The sequence below is a fragment of the Chiloscyllium punctatum genome, chromosome 8 (assembly GCF_047496795.1).
Source record: "Chiloscyllium punctatum isolate Juve2018m chromosome 8, sChiPun1.3, whole genome shotgun sequence".
Classification (NCBI taxonomy): Eukaryota; Metazoa; Chordata; class Chondrichthyes; order Orectolobiformes; family Hemiscylliidae; genus Chiloscyllium; species Chiloscyllium punctatum.
The window spans coordinates 45,684,601-45,700,074 of NC_092746.1; the positions used below are offsets into that span (position 1 = coordinate 45,684,601).

A 15,474-nucleotide genomic window follows, 5' to 3' on the forward strand; every position below is an offset into this window, starting at 1 on the left:
GGGACACAGGATCCTCTCAGTCTGTGATGCTGAAGGATGAAGAGATATGTACTCCTAAAGAACTACTGCCAGAAAAGGTACTGGTAATAGGAATTCATGGTGATACAAAAAATCCTCAATTATGTAAAGTAAGACTAGGGTGTCCAGAAAACAGTGGAGAATTTGTGGTAGGAGTACTAGACAAACCCTTAACTCCAGAAATACAATCCTTGTGAATGATAGAGCTGATTCACCGGTAGGTGTGCCACCTACTGCTGTTGAAAAGTTAGTGGAAACTCAGGCTTTTGTAGCAATGCAAGACTCTTATCTGGGAATTTTCCCTGATTGTGTAGCAACGAGGTCACAGAGTCACCAGTCGAAGCAGGAGAAATCAAAGGGTATAAATAAGGAAGCTGAAGTGGCATTAGCAAAGACTTTGCTCAATCAGATAGTGGAGATAAAACAGGAACAAATAGGTGATCTTGCAAATATCTTTAGCTCTGTAAAACTCAGAATTACAGCAGAAAGATGAAAAATTAAAGCAATTGTATCAAAAACATATACACAGAAGGAATCTGAATGTATCCCTGAGTGTTAATACCTGAAAGATGATTTCTTAATGAGGAAATGGAGGTCGCCACATATTCAAGTAGATGAGAAATGGGCAGAAATTCATCAAATTGCCTTGCAAGGAGGCTATAGAAGGAAGGTGTTGCAAGTGGCGCATGAGCTACCACCTGAAGATCATTTAGGATTGAGGAAAACAAAGGCTAAAATAAAAAGAAATTTTTACTGGCCTGGACTTCACAAGGATGCAGTTGAATTTTGCCAGACATGTCATACATGTCAGGTAATTGGAAAACCACACATGGTAATAAAACCTGCACCCTTTAATACCTATTCCAGCTTTTGAGGAAGCTTTTACAAGGGTCTTAATTGAATGCATTGGTCCCCTACCTCAAACAAAAAGCGGGAATCAGAATCAATAATGGATGTATCGACTAGCTTTCCAGAGGCCATCCCATTACGCAATATCACAGCTAAAACAATTATAGAGGAATTACTCAAATTTATTTACTAGATACAGACTACCAATAGAGATACAGTCGGATCATGGGTCAAACTTCACATCCAAACTACTCAAGGAAGTTATGGCCAGCTTATGAATAAAACAATTCAAATCTACTGCATAGCATCCAGAATCACAGAAAGCACTAGAAAGGTGGCATCAAACACTAAAGACTATGTTGAGGGCTTATCATCAGGACTATGCAGATGTTTGGGTTAAGGGAATTCAGTTTGTGCTTTTTGTGATCAGAGATGCACCAAATGAATTGACCAAATTCAGTCCATTTGAATCAGTTTTTGGGCATGAAGTGACAGGGTCATTAAAATTAATTAGGCAGAAGTTAATAAGTCAGAATTTAAAGACCACGCATTTCGACTATGTGTCAAATTTTAGAGTACGATTAAATAGAGCTGGGGAGTTGGCTAGACAGTATTTAAAAATATATTTAAAAATAAGCATGCAATAAAACAGTAAGCAGACAAGAAATCAAAAATTCACAATTTTGCTGTCAGGGATAAGGTATTAGTGTTACTTCCAGTAATAGGTGAACTTTTAAAAGCAAGGTTTAGTGGACCATGTCAAATCGAAAGGAGATTGAGTCAAGTGAACTGCTTGATAGGGACTCCAATCAGGAAGAAATTTCACAGAGTGTGTAATGTGAATCTGCTCAGAAGGTATTTTTGACAGGGATGGAAAGCAGGAGGAGAAGGTGTTAATCACTGTCCCAGTTTTGCCACACCTGATTACGCAAAGCCTTTCAAGGTGGCTATTGATGCGACTGATGTGGGTGTTGGTGCTGTGCTCCTGCAGGAAGATGACGAAAAGATACAAAGACCTCTTGGGTATTTCTCCAGGAAGCTGAACGTTCAACAGCAGAAATATTAGACAATTGAGAAAGTGACTTTGAGTGTGCTGTTGGCACTACAACATTTCCATGTTTATATTACCAGCAACGCATCTGAGACAATCGTATAGACTGATCATAACCCATTGAAATTTGGGGAGAAATTTAAGGACAAAAATGCTAGACTGTTTAGATGGAGCCTGTTATTACAGCCATTCAATTTGAAAATTGTGCATGCGGCAGGTCGAGAAAACCTGATTGCCAATGCATTAATGAAACTCGAATGAGAAATGGAGGCATTTAGGGGTGAGAGAACCACAGACTGAATCCAAATGTAGTTGTGCATGCTTGCATGTTTATAGTCAGTGAGTGCAAATGTATGTTTTAGGTACTAACCACTATTTTATGGGGTTTTGAAAAATGAAGCCATCTTTGGATATTGATAGTTCTCTTTTTTATTGGGGGGGGGAGTTATTTTCCAGAGAGGGGTTAATTGACCAGGCTCCAACTAGGCTGGGTTTGAAAGGTTTATTGGGGCCCTTTTTGTTTACCACTAACAGATAATGCCTCCAGCCTAAGGCTTTCATGTTTTTAAAAAAATGATATAATCAAAAGGTGACTGGCCAGCTAGCTCTGTTGCTAGCCCTTTTTTTTTATAAATTACAGTTTTGATTCAGTTCAGCAATAGTGAGTATGAATAAAGGATGCTGGAGAAAGTCCAGCTGGTACTCTCTCTCTAACTTCAAGCATGTAAACCCTGGTTTATTTCATTTTTACTCTTTTTGCTAAGGGATGTGTTTATTGGGACTGTTGCAAGTATTTTTAGAACAGCATCATTAAGTTGGGATAGTCTGTCGGGGTCTTGGATGGAATAAGTTATCGGTATTCTATTTTCTGTTCTTTCTGTTTCATTCCGTAATGGACCCAATATACCGGCCACTGCAGTGGACAGCTGGAACTGACAACCAGAAGCAGCAGAGAAAAACCACTATAAATGCCGGAGGAAACAACACAGAAGCGCTTCACAGGAGGCTCCCAAGCACTGAGGATGTCACCTAGACAGGGGACGAAACGTCTGCAACACAAATTCCCAGCTCGGCGAACAGAACCACAACAATGAGCACCCGTGCTACAAATCTTCTCACAAACTTTGAATTCTGTAATTTTGTAAGTAAATTCTATTTGTTTAAAACTTGGCCAGTGGATCGTCAGATCAGATAAATCACTCTGGGAATATCCTCCACACACTTACCTAAAAGAAATAGCAATGTTACAGTCTGGGCTACCTGCTTAAAAATGGTCTGAGGGGTCGGGCCTGGTTCATAACAACTTTAAACAAAATACAAGGATTACAAAGCTCTTACACATAATTTAATAAATAATTTATCATTTATTTTCTTTCTTGATCTGCTTAGAAATATTTAGCCAAAATATCTCAAAAGTTAAATATTTGTTGATTTTTTATACTGTTGCAAATAGGAAACAAGATCACGTGTACTTCCTTTCCACATAATTTAGTTAAGTCCTCTCTCACTAGGAACAAAGGATTTAAGAGGCAGAGCAGACCAAGTCTGCTCCACCATTTAGTAGAATCATGGCTGATCGGGTTGTGGTTTCAGCATCACTTTTCACATTATCTTTGGCTCTTTTGTCCAGCATGAGACAAATTGGGGGTCAAAGAGGAACCAATTGAATTTGGGGGAAAGAGTATAAAAACTGAAGATAGTGAAGTGGACAGTGTATGAGGTGAAAAGAGAACTGGTGGGATAGGGAACACAGGAAATAGTAGTAGCCATTCAGCTAGATCAGTGGTGATTTTCTACCTCAACCCCATTTTCCTAAATTATCCCTATATCCCTTGATATGTTTAATATCTAGAAATGTATTGACTTCTGTGTTGAATATGCCACAAGCCTCGAGTGGATAGAATTCCAAAGATCCAAACCCTCAGTGAATAAGTTTCTCTCCAGTTCAGTCTTAAGTAGCCTATGTTTTAGTCAAAGAGCATGTCCCATTTTTAAAAATTCATTCACAGGATATAGGCATCCCTGGCTGGGCCAACATTTATTACCCATCTGTATTTGCCCTTGAGAAAGTGGTGGTGAGCTGCCTTCTTGAACAGCTGCAATCGTAAGTGTCATAGAGTCATACAGTATGGAAACAGACCCTTCGATCCAACTTGTCCATGCCAACCAGCTTTCCCAAACCAAACCAGTCCCCTTTGTCGGTGTTTGGCCCATTTCTCTCTAAACTTTTTCTATTCATGTGTCTGTCTAAATGTCTTCTAAATGTTATAACTGTGTCTGTATTTACCACTTCCTCTGGCAGTTTATTCCATATATGAACCACCCTCTGTGTGATGCCCTTCAGCCCATTTTCTGTTGGTAGCCACTCAAGGTTGTTGGGGAGAAAGTCTGTGATGGAATGATAATATATTTCCAAGACACAATGGTGAGCGGTTGGGCTGGGAACTTGCAGCTCCTTGCATTCCTACATATCTATCCTTCAAGATAGTAGTGGCTTTAGATTTGGACAGCACTATCGAAAGAACTATGGTAATTTTCAGAAGGGTCATCTTTAAAATGCTGCTACTACTGTCAGTAGTGGAGAGACTGAATGTTTGTGGATGTGGTGCCAATTAAGCAGACTGCTTAAATCTTGATGGTGTTGAGCTTCTTGAGAATGTTGAAGCTGCATCCATCCTGGTAAGTGGGGACTATTTCATTACACTCCAAACTTTTGTCTTTTACATGTGGCCGCTATATCCGTGTAACAGTTCAGTTTCCGGTCAATTCAAAACACAAGTATATTGATAGTGGGTGATTCAGCATTGAAAATATCACTGAATGTTGGATGCATTTGCTGTCACCAGCGCTTGCATGCTATGTCCCACTTAAATTTGCATATGTGCATTTAAACTAGTCCAGGGTGGAGGCACAGTATCCTGGAACCTGTATGCTCATTCCATTTTCCCACCACCCTCATTTTCCATTACTGAATTATGTTTCAAAACTGCACTTCTTCTCTGTGGGAGAAAACTGGAGCATCCAGAAGAAACCCATGCAGACATAAGAAGAATGCAAATTCCACATAGACAGTCACCCAAGAGTGGAACAGAATCCAGGTCCCTGGCATTGTGAGACAGCAATGCTAACTACAGATTGAAGGGGCTATCTTTTAGAATTGAGGCGAAGAGGAATTTCTTCAGCCAGTGGGTCATTGCCATAGAAGACTGTGGAGGCTAAGTCCTTGTATGTATTTAAGAAAAAGATAGGTTCTTGATTAGAAAGGAGTTCAGAAGCTGCAGAAGAAGGCAGGACAATGGGGTTGAGAAACAAATCAGCTGTGATCAAATAGCAGACCAAATTCAATAGGTTCAATAGACTAATTTTGTTCCTATATCTACTTGTCTAACATTGCTTTTCCTCTATAGTGTTATATCTTGGTTCCCATATCCTTGAAAATTAGTTTAAACCCTTCCCTTTAGAGCTTGCAAATCTCCCCAAAATTAAATTATTCATTCAAATACTACTTGTCTGGACCTGTACCAATTGTGAAATCTCGAGAAATGGTCTCAAGTAATGATCCCCCTAAGCTGTGCGGAGACTGGGAGGTTCTGTGTATGCTGATTGGCATGTTGATGCATTGGCCTCTGCCTCCAGAGGCTACTGCCATGCATGGACCTCACAGGTCCACGCTGCTGATAAACAAGCAAGTGTTAGTCCCAACAAATCTAAAGTGTTTCCTGTCGCACCATCAGTCTGTCACTCATTCATTTGGCTTCCGGTGCAAGATGGCGGCCGAGTAACAGGGCTGTATGTAGGCTCTTGCCCGGGGTCCATTCACTCCCATCTGTTTTCTTTCTTTGTTTCAGTTTTGCTTCTGCTCTTTTCTTTCACTTTATTTTCCTTTTCTTTGAGTCTTTTCTTTTCTGTGGCAGATTGGTCAGCAGAACCAGTATGGGCAGGCTACATGCAAAGTGGCAGATGTGACTTCTCCCAGTGATTGGAGGTGCGTTGCAGCTGCAGACAAGTGCACTCTCCTACCATCTGAGGGCTGTGGCAGCAGCAGTGAGATCGTACTCCAGTCATTTGGGAGTGGCGATGGTAACAAAGCTCTTCCAGCGATCAGGGACAGTGGCACTGGTGACAGCAGACTCTTTAACACGGTGAAATCTGCAGCCAAAACAGGACTCATGGACCAGCAGCTGCCTGGCGTAGCAAGGGTGTCAGGGATTCTTGGTTGCAGGGCAAGTGTGGGTTCAGTGGCATCAGCCCTCTGGCAAAGAGATGGCATCGAAAGTAGAACAACTCCTAAAGTGGTGGTTTCAGTGCAGGAAGTGGCAAGGCATCGGAGGTCTCCCTTATGGCTAGTATGGACTGGGTCGGATAGACACATGTTCTGGACATTTTATTTCTTTATTTTTCTAATATATTCCTATGACCTAAAATACTGGACTATTTATTTCTTTACTTTTCTAATTTATTTTTGCTTTCTAAGAATTTGACCTTAAGTATGTGTACCTAGGAACCTTTGTGCCTAAGATGGCACTGTAATGTGGCGACTGTAAACTTTTCATTGTACTCATTTGAGTACATGCGACTTTCGAGCTAATTTAGTTCAATTCAATTCAATTTGTGCTATCCTCCGAGCTCTCTACTCAAAAGCATGAAAGACCACAGCTTTTGAGGTCTTGTTTGCTCGTTTCCTTCCAAGTTCCCTAAACTCTGCCTGTAGGACCAACATTTCATAATATGCAATAAAAACCTGCAAGATGTAAAGACAGCAAAATGTATATTAATTTAAAAAAAACATTTTGATTGAATCTTCATGCTCTCAATTAGAACCTAAAAGTTCTCTACTCCAGATACTTTGAAAATGTCTTTTCTCAAGATGGATCATCAACAATAATCAATATGGTTTCTCCAAATCAAACTAGGATGGATTCAAATGCTTTACAATATATATCACATTTTCCCACCTTCAGCTGAACCATCAAGGTTGTGCTCCTGCACTCTTGTCAAGCTATCAACAGCTTTAAATGGAGGTTCTCTCATTATATCCATGAGTGTTGTTTTCTTTTCCTGCTCCACTCCAAAGATGTTATTGTTGTTGTTCATTTGAGTCCCATTTGTTCTTGTTAATTTTTGAAGCTCAACCTTCAGATCTGTAATCTAGAAAAGATGACTTTATTTTAATTGAGGCTTAAACAGATAGAATCAAATTAGGTTAATTAGTTTAACCTGTCAAACAAGAAAATTAGGTCCTATAATACCACTGACATTCTTTTGCAAGACATTTCATGGTTTGTTTTCAAGGGAATTAATAAACTATTATTTGGGGCAGCACAGGGACTCAGTGGTTAGAACTGCTGCTTTACATTGCCAGGGACCCAGGTTCAATTCCAGCCTCAGGTGACTGTCTGTATGGAGTGTGCACATTCTCACTGTGTCTGCATGGGTTTGCTCTGGTTTTCTTCCACAAAGATGTGTAGGTTAGGTAAATTACCCGTAGTGTGCATTAGTCATGGGAAATGTAGATAATAGGGTAGGGGAATGGGTCTGGGTGGGATACTCTTCGGAGGGTCAGTGTGGACTGTTGGGTCAAATGGCCTGTTTCCACACTATAGGGATTCTATGACTCTAACCAATAAACTAAGCTTCTCTGATGCCTGAATTGCAAATCCACTTTATAATTCCCTGGAGTTTTGCTGATTTCTGATTTTACAAAAAAAATTAATCCTATTAAGTTATCCACCTAAAGAATTAAGAGCCTAATTCTTTAGTTCTTTCATTCTTGTCCACTGTAATTGCTGCTCACAATGCAGTTTTCTGCACACTGGTGAAACCAAATACAGACTTATCTTACAACACTACCATTAGCACTCCCTTCAACTTTTGCACTTGGGCATCTCACCATCTGTTCCATGTACTCCTCTGCTCTCCTGTACCCCCATTGTCTACAATATATAACCTACTTTTTCCAACTCCTTCAGTTCCAAAAACAGTCATATTGGACTTGAAATGTTAACTCCTTCCTTCTCAGATGCTCCCAGACATGCTGAATTTCTCCAGCACTTTCTTTTTATTTATTAATTGGACTGTGAATAATTATGAAATAATTTAATTCAGAAAATATAATTCACCTCCCTACAGAATCAGAGGTCTTGAGGAAGGAAATGCATTTTATTTTCTGAATTAAATTATTGTAGGGAGGAAACAATGGTGGTGGAAGTGAAAGAATGGGTTTCTTGGGGGTTCTACACAGTTTAAACTTTTGGATGTGACGGCAATTTTGTGGACTACTTACAGCTTGTCAGCCCTAATTGCAGATGGGATGCAGCTCCAGGTCTACAGAAGGATTGTGGGCAATCAATATACAGAGTGTGGGTCATGGGTATAATGCAGGGATAAAGTGCAGGAGTCACCTGCAGTCATTCCGCTGCAGAACAGATTTACTGCTTTGGACACTGTTGGGGGCAAATGTCCTCTCAGAAAGAAAGCAATGAACAGCATTATTCACTGCATCACAATTAGCTCTACTCCATGGAAGAGAAACAATAAGTGGAGGAGGAATAAGAAATGGGCATTCAATTGTAAGGGAAATAGATGTTTCTGTGGCTGCAAATGAGACTCCAGGATGGAATGTTAGGTGCTGCAGTCAAGGATGACTCCTGGACATTCAGGAGTGGGAAGGTGAACAGCCAGTGGTCAAGAAACATTCATAATAAAGTGGATGAATTGGTAACACAAATAGATTTAAAGTGGTATGATATCATTGGAATTGTGGAGACATGGCTGCAGCCGCCGGACCAAGGATGGCAATATCCAGGAGTATTCAGCTTTTAAGAAGTGGTCAAAAAGGAGAAGGAGGTGGGGTGGCTTTGCTGGTTAAAGAGCGGAAGTGCACAAGTGAAGAAGGAAATTAGCACTGATGAAGTGGAATCTGTATGGGAAGAGCTTAAGAACACCAAAAGGCAGAGAATGATAGAAAACAATAGTACGTTGACCCCCCAAAACTGGAATAGTAATGCTGGGAAGACAGGAAATTAGAGTGCATCTCTAATTATGGGCAACTTTAATCTGCATATACATTGGCTAAATCAAATCAGTAACAATGTTTTAGAAGAGGAATTCCTAGTATGCATAGAAGAAGGATTTTCTGGATCAATACTTTGAGAAATGGGTCATCCTAGACTGGGCATTGTGAATAAGAAAGGAATAATTGGCAATCTAACTGTGAGGGGCCCCTTAGGGAAGATTGATCATAATATGATGGATTCTTCATTAAAATTAAAAGTGTAGCGATTGGGACCAGGTGGACCTCATTGACTACAAGATTCTTTTTCTTTCATTGTAATAGAAGCAGGAGTAGGCCATTTGGCCCATTGAGCCTGCTCCACCATTCATTAAGATCATGACTTACCTATCATCTCAGCTCCTCCTACTTGCATTATCCCCACAACCCTTAATTCCCCCACCATTCAAAAACCCATTCAACTGTGTCTTGAATATATTTAATGAAGCTGCCTCTACAGCTTCCTTGGGCAAAGAATTCCATAGATTCACTACTTTCTGGGAAAAGCAATTCCTCCTCATTTCTGTCCAACATCTACTCCGCCTAATCTTGAGGCCATGTCTCCAGTCCTCGTCTCATGCACTAGCGGAAACAATTTTCCTGCCTCTATCTTATCTATCCCTTTCGTATTTTTATGTTTCTCTAAGATCCCCTCTCATTCTTCTAAGTTCTGGAGAGTATAGTCCCAAGCAGCTCAACATCTCCTCACAGGGTAAGACCCTCATCTCTAGAATTAAACCTGGCGAACCTCCTCTGCCCCGCCTCCAAAGCTAGTGTATCCTTCCTCAAGTAAGGAGATCAGAACTGCGCACAATACTCCAGATGCTGCCTCACCAACACTTTGGACAATTGCAGCAGAACCTCCCGGCTCTTAAATTCAATTCCTCTCGCAATGAAAGCCAATATTCCATTTGCCTTTCTGATTACCTGTTGCACCTGCAAATCAACTTTTAGCGATTCATGTATGAGCACTTCTAAGTCCCTCTGCACAACAGCATGCTGCAATCTTGAATTATTTATTTAATATTCTGACTTATTTGTACTTCCAAAGTGGATTTTACCTTTACCGACATTGTATTCCATCTGCCAGACCCTTGCCCACTCACTTAGCCGATCTAAATCTCTGCACAGTTTGCCTTTCCACTCAATTTAATGTCACCAATGAACTTGGATACTTTACACTTGGTCTCCTCTTCCAAATCATTTATACATACTATGAACAATTGCTGGTCTAACACTGACCCCTGCGGCACCCTGCTCACCACTGATCTTCAACCTGAGAAGCATTTATCCCAACTCTCTGCTTTCTATTGGTTAACCAGTCCTCTTTCCATACTAGTGCATTCCCTGCAACTCCATGCATTTTTATCTTATGGATGAGTCTTTTATGCAGCATCTTATTGAATGCCTTCTGGAAATCCAAGTATACAACATCCACCTATTCCCTTCCATCCACATCCTCAAAGAATTCAAGTTTGTCAAGCATGACCTTCCCTTCCTGAATCCATGCTGCATCTGCCTGGTGGAACCTTTTCCATTCAGATGTCTCACTATTTCTTCTTTAATGATAGCCTCCAGCGTCTTTCCAATTACAGATGTTAAGCTAACTGGCCTATAGTTACCTGCCTTTTGCCTACACATTTTTTTAAACAGCGGCATGACAGTCGCTGTCTTCTGGACCTATCTGAAGTCCAGTGAATTTTTTGTAAATTACCACTTAAGCATCTATTATCACTTCTGCCATTTCTTTCAGCACCCTGGGACACATTACATCAGGACCAGGGGACTTATTTACCTTTAGACCCTCATGTTTGCTCAACACTACCCCCATTGGAGATAACAATTGAATTGAGGCCCTCACCTCCCATCGTATCCTTAACATCATTCTTTGGCATGTTAGACACATCTTGCACTCTGAAGACTGACACAAAATAGTTATTCAAGGCCTCAGCCATATCAGCATTACCCAATATTAATTTCCCTTTCTCATCCTGTGAGGGACCTACATCCACTTTAGCCACCCTTTTCTGTTTTATATTTATAAAATCTGTTCCTCCCTGTTTTTATATTCTGCACTAGTTTACAGTTATAATCTATCTTTCTTTTCATTTATTGCTTGCTTTGTAGCTCTTGGTTACTTTTTTTTGGTAAATATTTTTATTGAGAAAAAAAGGTTTTAAATTTTTTACAAAATCACTACAAAATAGTATAACCTTATAATATAATAACAATAATAATAGGAAATAACTACAGAGGAACCTAGATTGTCCAAATACCAATTATCCAAAAATCGGATTATCCGAAAGAGATCTCGAGGTCCTGACAGAAACACTACAAAGGTGTGTTTCCAACAGTGATTGCGTCTTTTGTTTACAGTGATTAAATAGGCAGCATCTCCAAATGACTGACCTTCCGCCCTCTCTCTCTCCCCGTACTTTCCCTGGAGTTCTACAGAGGGGTGTACCCTAAACCACACACCCGCCCCCACCCGCTCCCCCACCAGGTAATCTCTCCAATATTGTCCTGTACAGGGCAGATGTGGAACCCCTCAAAAAGTGGCAGTAAAAGGTTGTGTGTGTGTGTGTGTGTGTGTGTGTGTGTGTGTGTGGCTGTGGGGGGGGGTGTGCGCGCGCTATTTGGAGACTTACTCAACAAAGGCAGCTGCAGGAGCAGTCTTGATGTAGGTGTACAGTCTGACTGCCCCAGAGGGGTGGCGGGGGGGGCCGTGTTGGACAGGGTTGGCGGGGGTGGTGTTGGTCGGGGTTGGGGGGGGTGGAGTTGGATGACTTTGGGGGGGGCGGGGTTGGGGGTGGGAGGTGGTGTTGGATGGGGTTGGAGGGTGGGGACGGAGTTGGACAGCGTTAGGGGGTGGTGTTGGAGGGTGGGGGCGGGGTTGGACGGGGAGCAGGGGGCAGAGTTGGACGGGTTTGGGGGTGGGGGGGCGGTGTTGGACGGGTTTGGGTGACAGGAGGGTGGTGTTAGATGGGAACGGGAGAGGGCGGAGTTGGGGTGGCAGGTTTCATGCGCTGTGTGCTGCTGCAGTCTCCTGAACGGGGAGCAGACTTTAAAAACTCAGAGCCCCAGAGGGAAGGCATTTAATCAATTAACTGAATAATCGATTATCCGAATGAAATAGTGCCCGCCCATCTCGATCGGATAATCGAGGTTCCCCTGTACTACTCCACTCCACAAACCACAGAGAAAAAAACCTACAAAAACTACAATTCAATAAATAACTAAGAAGAAAAAAAATGAACAAAACCAAGTTAAGCCAAGGTAAATTAAGTTATAATCAGTAAAGTTACTGCACTCAGCGCTATCCCACCAAAGCTCCCCACCACCGGGAGCATCACTAGGTATACCCGTATTTCTTCAGTAGTGCTCCCCCCAGGAGCACCCAGACCACCAGACATAGCCCTCATGATAACACAAAGCCCTGACTAATATAGTCGACAAGTCTGCACCTGTAAAATTCAGAAAGGGCCACCGTGTTCTATAAAACAGATCAATTTTCTGATGCATCATACTCGTAAGGATATCCAGGGGGAATGTGCTCCATAACTAAACTATGCCACCCTAAGAGTCCTGGGGGATTCTCCAACACCTAGTTCATTAGAATGTGTTACTTCGCACAGAATGCAAGAATATTAAAGTTTCTTCCCATACACGTCCAAAGAGGGGAGATTTGGCAACGCCAAGAGGAGGGACACCAGATCTGATTTAACATCAGTTCCCAAGACCTCTTCCAAACACTTGCTATGGCGCTCCAATACCTACAAAGCTTGTGGCATGACCATAAGCAATGAGTAAGAGTGCCAGCATCTATTTTGGGGCACATTGGGGATGCTCCTGTCTTAAATTTCGCAAGCTGCTCCGGTTCCAAACGAGCCCTGTGGAGGACCTTCAATTGCATAGCCTGCCTCCTGTAATGAATCAAAATCTTCATTACGTTCTTCCAAATATCTTCCCAAGCCTCTAATGAGATTTCTACCCCCATTCCAATGGCCAGATTCCACATAGCCGCTCAATGTCTTTTGAAATATTACTTCCTTACAAGTGATAGAGGGTGCTGACCGAGAAAGCACCCGTAGACTGGAGTACTCTCCTCTCCATATCCGACTTAGTCTTCTTCTGTATAAAGTCCCTAAGCTGTAAGTAACAAAAGAGGTCCCTCCTAGATTGTTCATATTTCTGACTCAGCTGCTAAAAAGATATCATGACCTCCCCAGCAAATAAATCTCCCAAACAGGAGACTCCTCTAGATTCCCAGAGCTTAAAGCCAGAGTCCAACGATCCCGACTGGGATCCTAACATTCCCACTATGGGAATGAAAGGGCAAGTGTTTTGTAAGTTGCCCTCACCTTGCCACATCATTTTCCATGCTTTAACCAAGTTAAGGGCAATCAGGTTTCTGCAGTGGTCCATAATAGTCCTCATCTTGTCCATAAACAACAAATTGATAAGGGGGCATTTTGCCTGGGAGGCCTCGATGTCCAATCAAATTGACTGCGGGTCCTGGCAGGCCCAAGTCAGCCACATACGACAGTAAGGGACGCAATTGATATTTCTTAAAGTCCAGGAAATCCAAACTTCCCATCCCCGCAGATGCTGCAATTTGTCCAGTTTAATAAGACGCTGCCTATGATGCCAGATGAAAGATCCAAACCAATTGTAAAGCCTCCGTAGTGCTTGCCTAGTCAGCATCAAAGGGAGCATTCACATGGGATATAATAAGCAAGAAAGAACATTCATTTTGACCAGAGATATTCTACCCAACCAAGAGATCAGAAGATCCTCCCAGCGCCGAAGGTCCTGCCTTATCTTCTCTAGCAACTGCACAAAATTAGCTTTATATAATTGATCGAAGGCCGGGGTGATAAAAATGCTTGAATACAGGAAACCTCCCTGTCACCACCTGAAATAAAAACGGGTTCCATCCCCAAAATTGGACATTCCAGTAAGGCCCCCCCACAGGCAGGCCCTCCGACTTCATAAAATTAATTTTATACCCGAGAACAAACCAAATAGATTAATCACTTGTATTAAATGGGGCACAGATGTCATCATCCACATAGATGGTGATCTTACGCCTGCCTGACCCTACTTCTGGGGCAATTATATTGGTTCAATCACCAAGTAAATAGTAATGGTGAGGGAGCACACCCTTGTTGGCTTGCCTCTGCCGATACTAAAATTATCCAACCGTATACCATTAGTGAGAACCGCTGCTTTTGGATCACTATATAACACTGCCACCCAATTGGCAAAAACCCCTCCAAGACCAAACCGTTCCAGTACATAAAAAAGTTACGGCCACTCCACCCAGTCAAACGCTTTCTCTGCATCCAGGGGGACTACCAACTCCAGTATCGAACTTTGCTGGCATACCCGGACCATGTTTAATACTCTTCTAATATTATTAGTAGACCTACGACCCTTGATAAAACCTGTTTGGTCTTCCTTTACAATGAAAGGCAAAACCTGCTCCAACCTTCACGCTACCATTTTCAACAGAATTTTAAAATCCATGTTCAGTAACAATATGGGCCTGTATGGAGAGCAATCCTCTGGGGCTTTTCCTTTCTTAAGAATAAGAAAAATATTTGCTTCTCTCAGAGAGGATGGGAGGCAGTCCTGATGGTATGAGTAGTTGTACACATCCAAGAGTGGCCCGGCTAGCATGTCTATAAACTTCTTATAAAACTCACTTTGACATCCATCTGGGTCGGGTGCTTTACCACTCTGGAGCTGCCACACTGCTTCCTGTACTTCTTGGATTGTCGTGCGTGGGGGGGGAGGCATTCAGCAAGGACACCTGCTCTGAAGTTACACATGGAAGATCCAGTGTCTTAAAAAAGGACTTCATCTTCATCAATCTGTCCTCACAGCCCTCCGAGTAGAGCTTCCTGAATGCTGCATTAATCTTTTTGGCATTGCAAATACGAGGACCAGCACTCCTTCCGATAGATGTGACAGGTTGGGGGGCAGTCTTCTTTCTGGCCAGGTATCCGAGATATCTACCCGGTTTATCACCATACTCAAATAACCCCTGTTTTGCAAAAGAGATTTCCCTCTTTGCTGTCTGGGTGAGTGCAGCATTTAAAGTAGCCCTGAGGGCTGTAATCCACTACAATTTGGTTACAGACGATCTATCAAAGTATGCTAACTCAGCTGCCTTCAGGTGAGCCTCGAACAAACACTGCTGCTCTCCCCTCTGCTGCTTCTGGGTCACTGAGTAAGAAATAATCAAATCGGCCTTGGCAGTCTCCTAGAGCACCAATGGATTACTGGCCATACCTGAATTAATGTCCCAAAAGATTTTAAGTTCCCGCAAAAAATACTCGAGAAACTTGCTCTCTTTCAAGAGGCAAGATCCATATGCCAGTGCCGGGAGCTTATCCCGTTACTACCGGCCTTGACCCCAATGTACCCTGCCATATGATCGGAAATGGGTTTGTTCTCTATTCTGCAAGACAGCACCAAATTCTAAAAGGTCGATGGGACA

The 15,474-nt window shown here is 42.1% G+C and overlaps 1 protein-coding gene across 11 annotated transcripts in view; it reads right to left on the minus strand.

Annotated features, from left to right (window-relative positions):
- ppp1r9a (protein phosphatase 1, regulatory subunit 9A) overlaps positions 1-15,474 on the minus strand; it is a 363,720-nt gene that overhangs the window by 114,028 nt on the left and 234,218 nt on the right. For all 11 annotated transcript variants that reach the window (XR_011961323.1, XR_011961324.1, XM_072575462.1 and 8 more), the window contains one exon: positions 6,874-7,066. Coding sequence is in view for 9 of the 11 variants with exons in the window: in XM_072575462.1 (XP_072431563.1) it covers positions 6,874-7,066 (193 nt within the window). In the remaining 2 variants the exon portion in view is untranslated. The remainder of the gene's footprint in view (positions 1-6,873; positions 7,067-15,474) is intronic.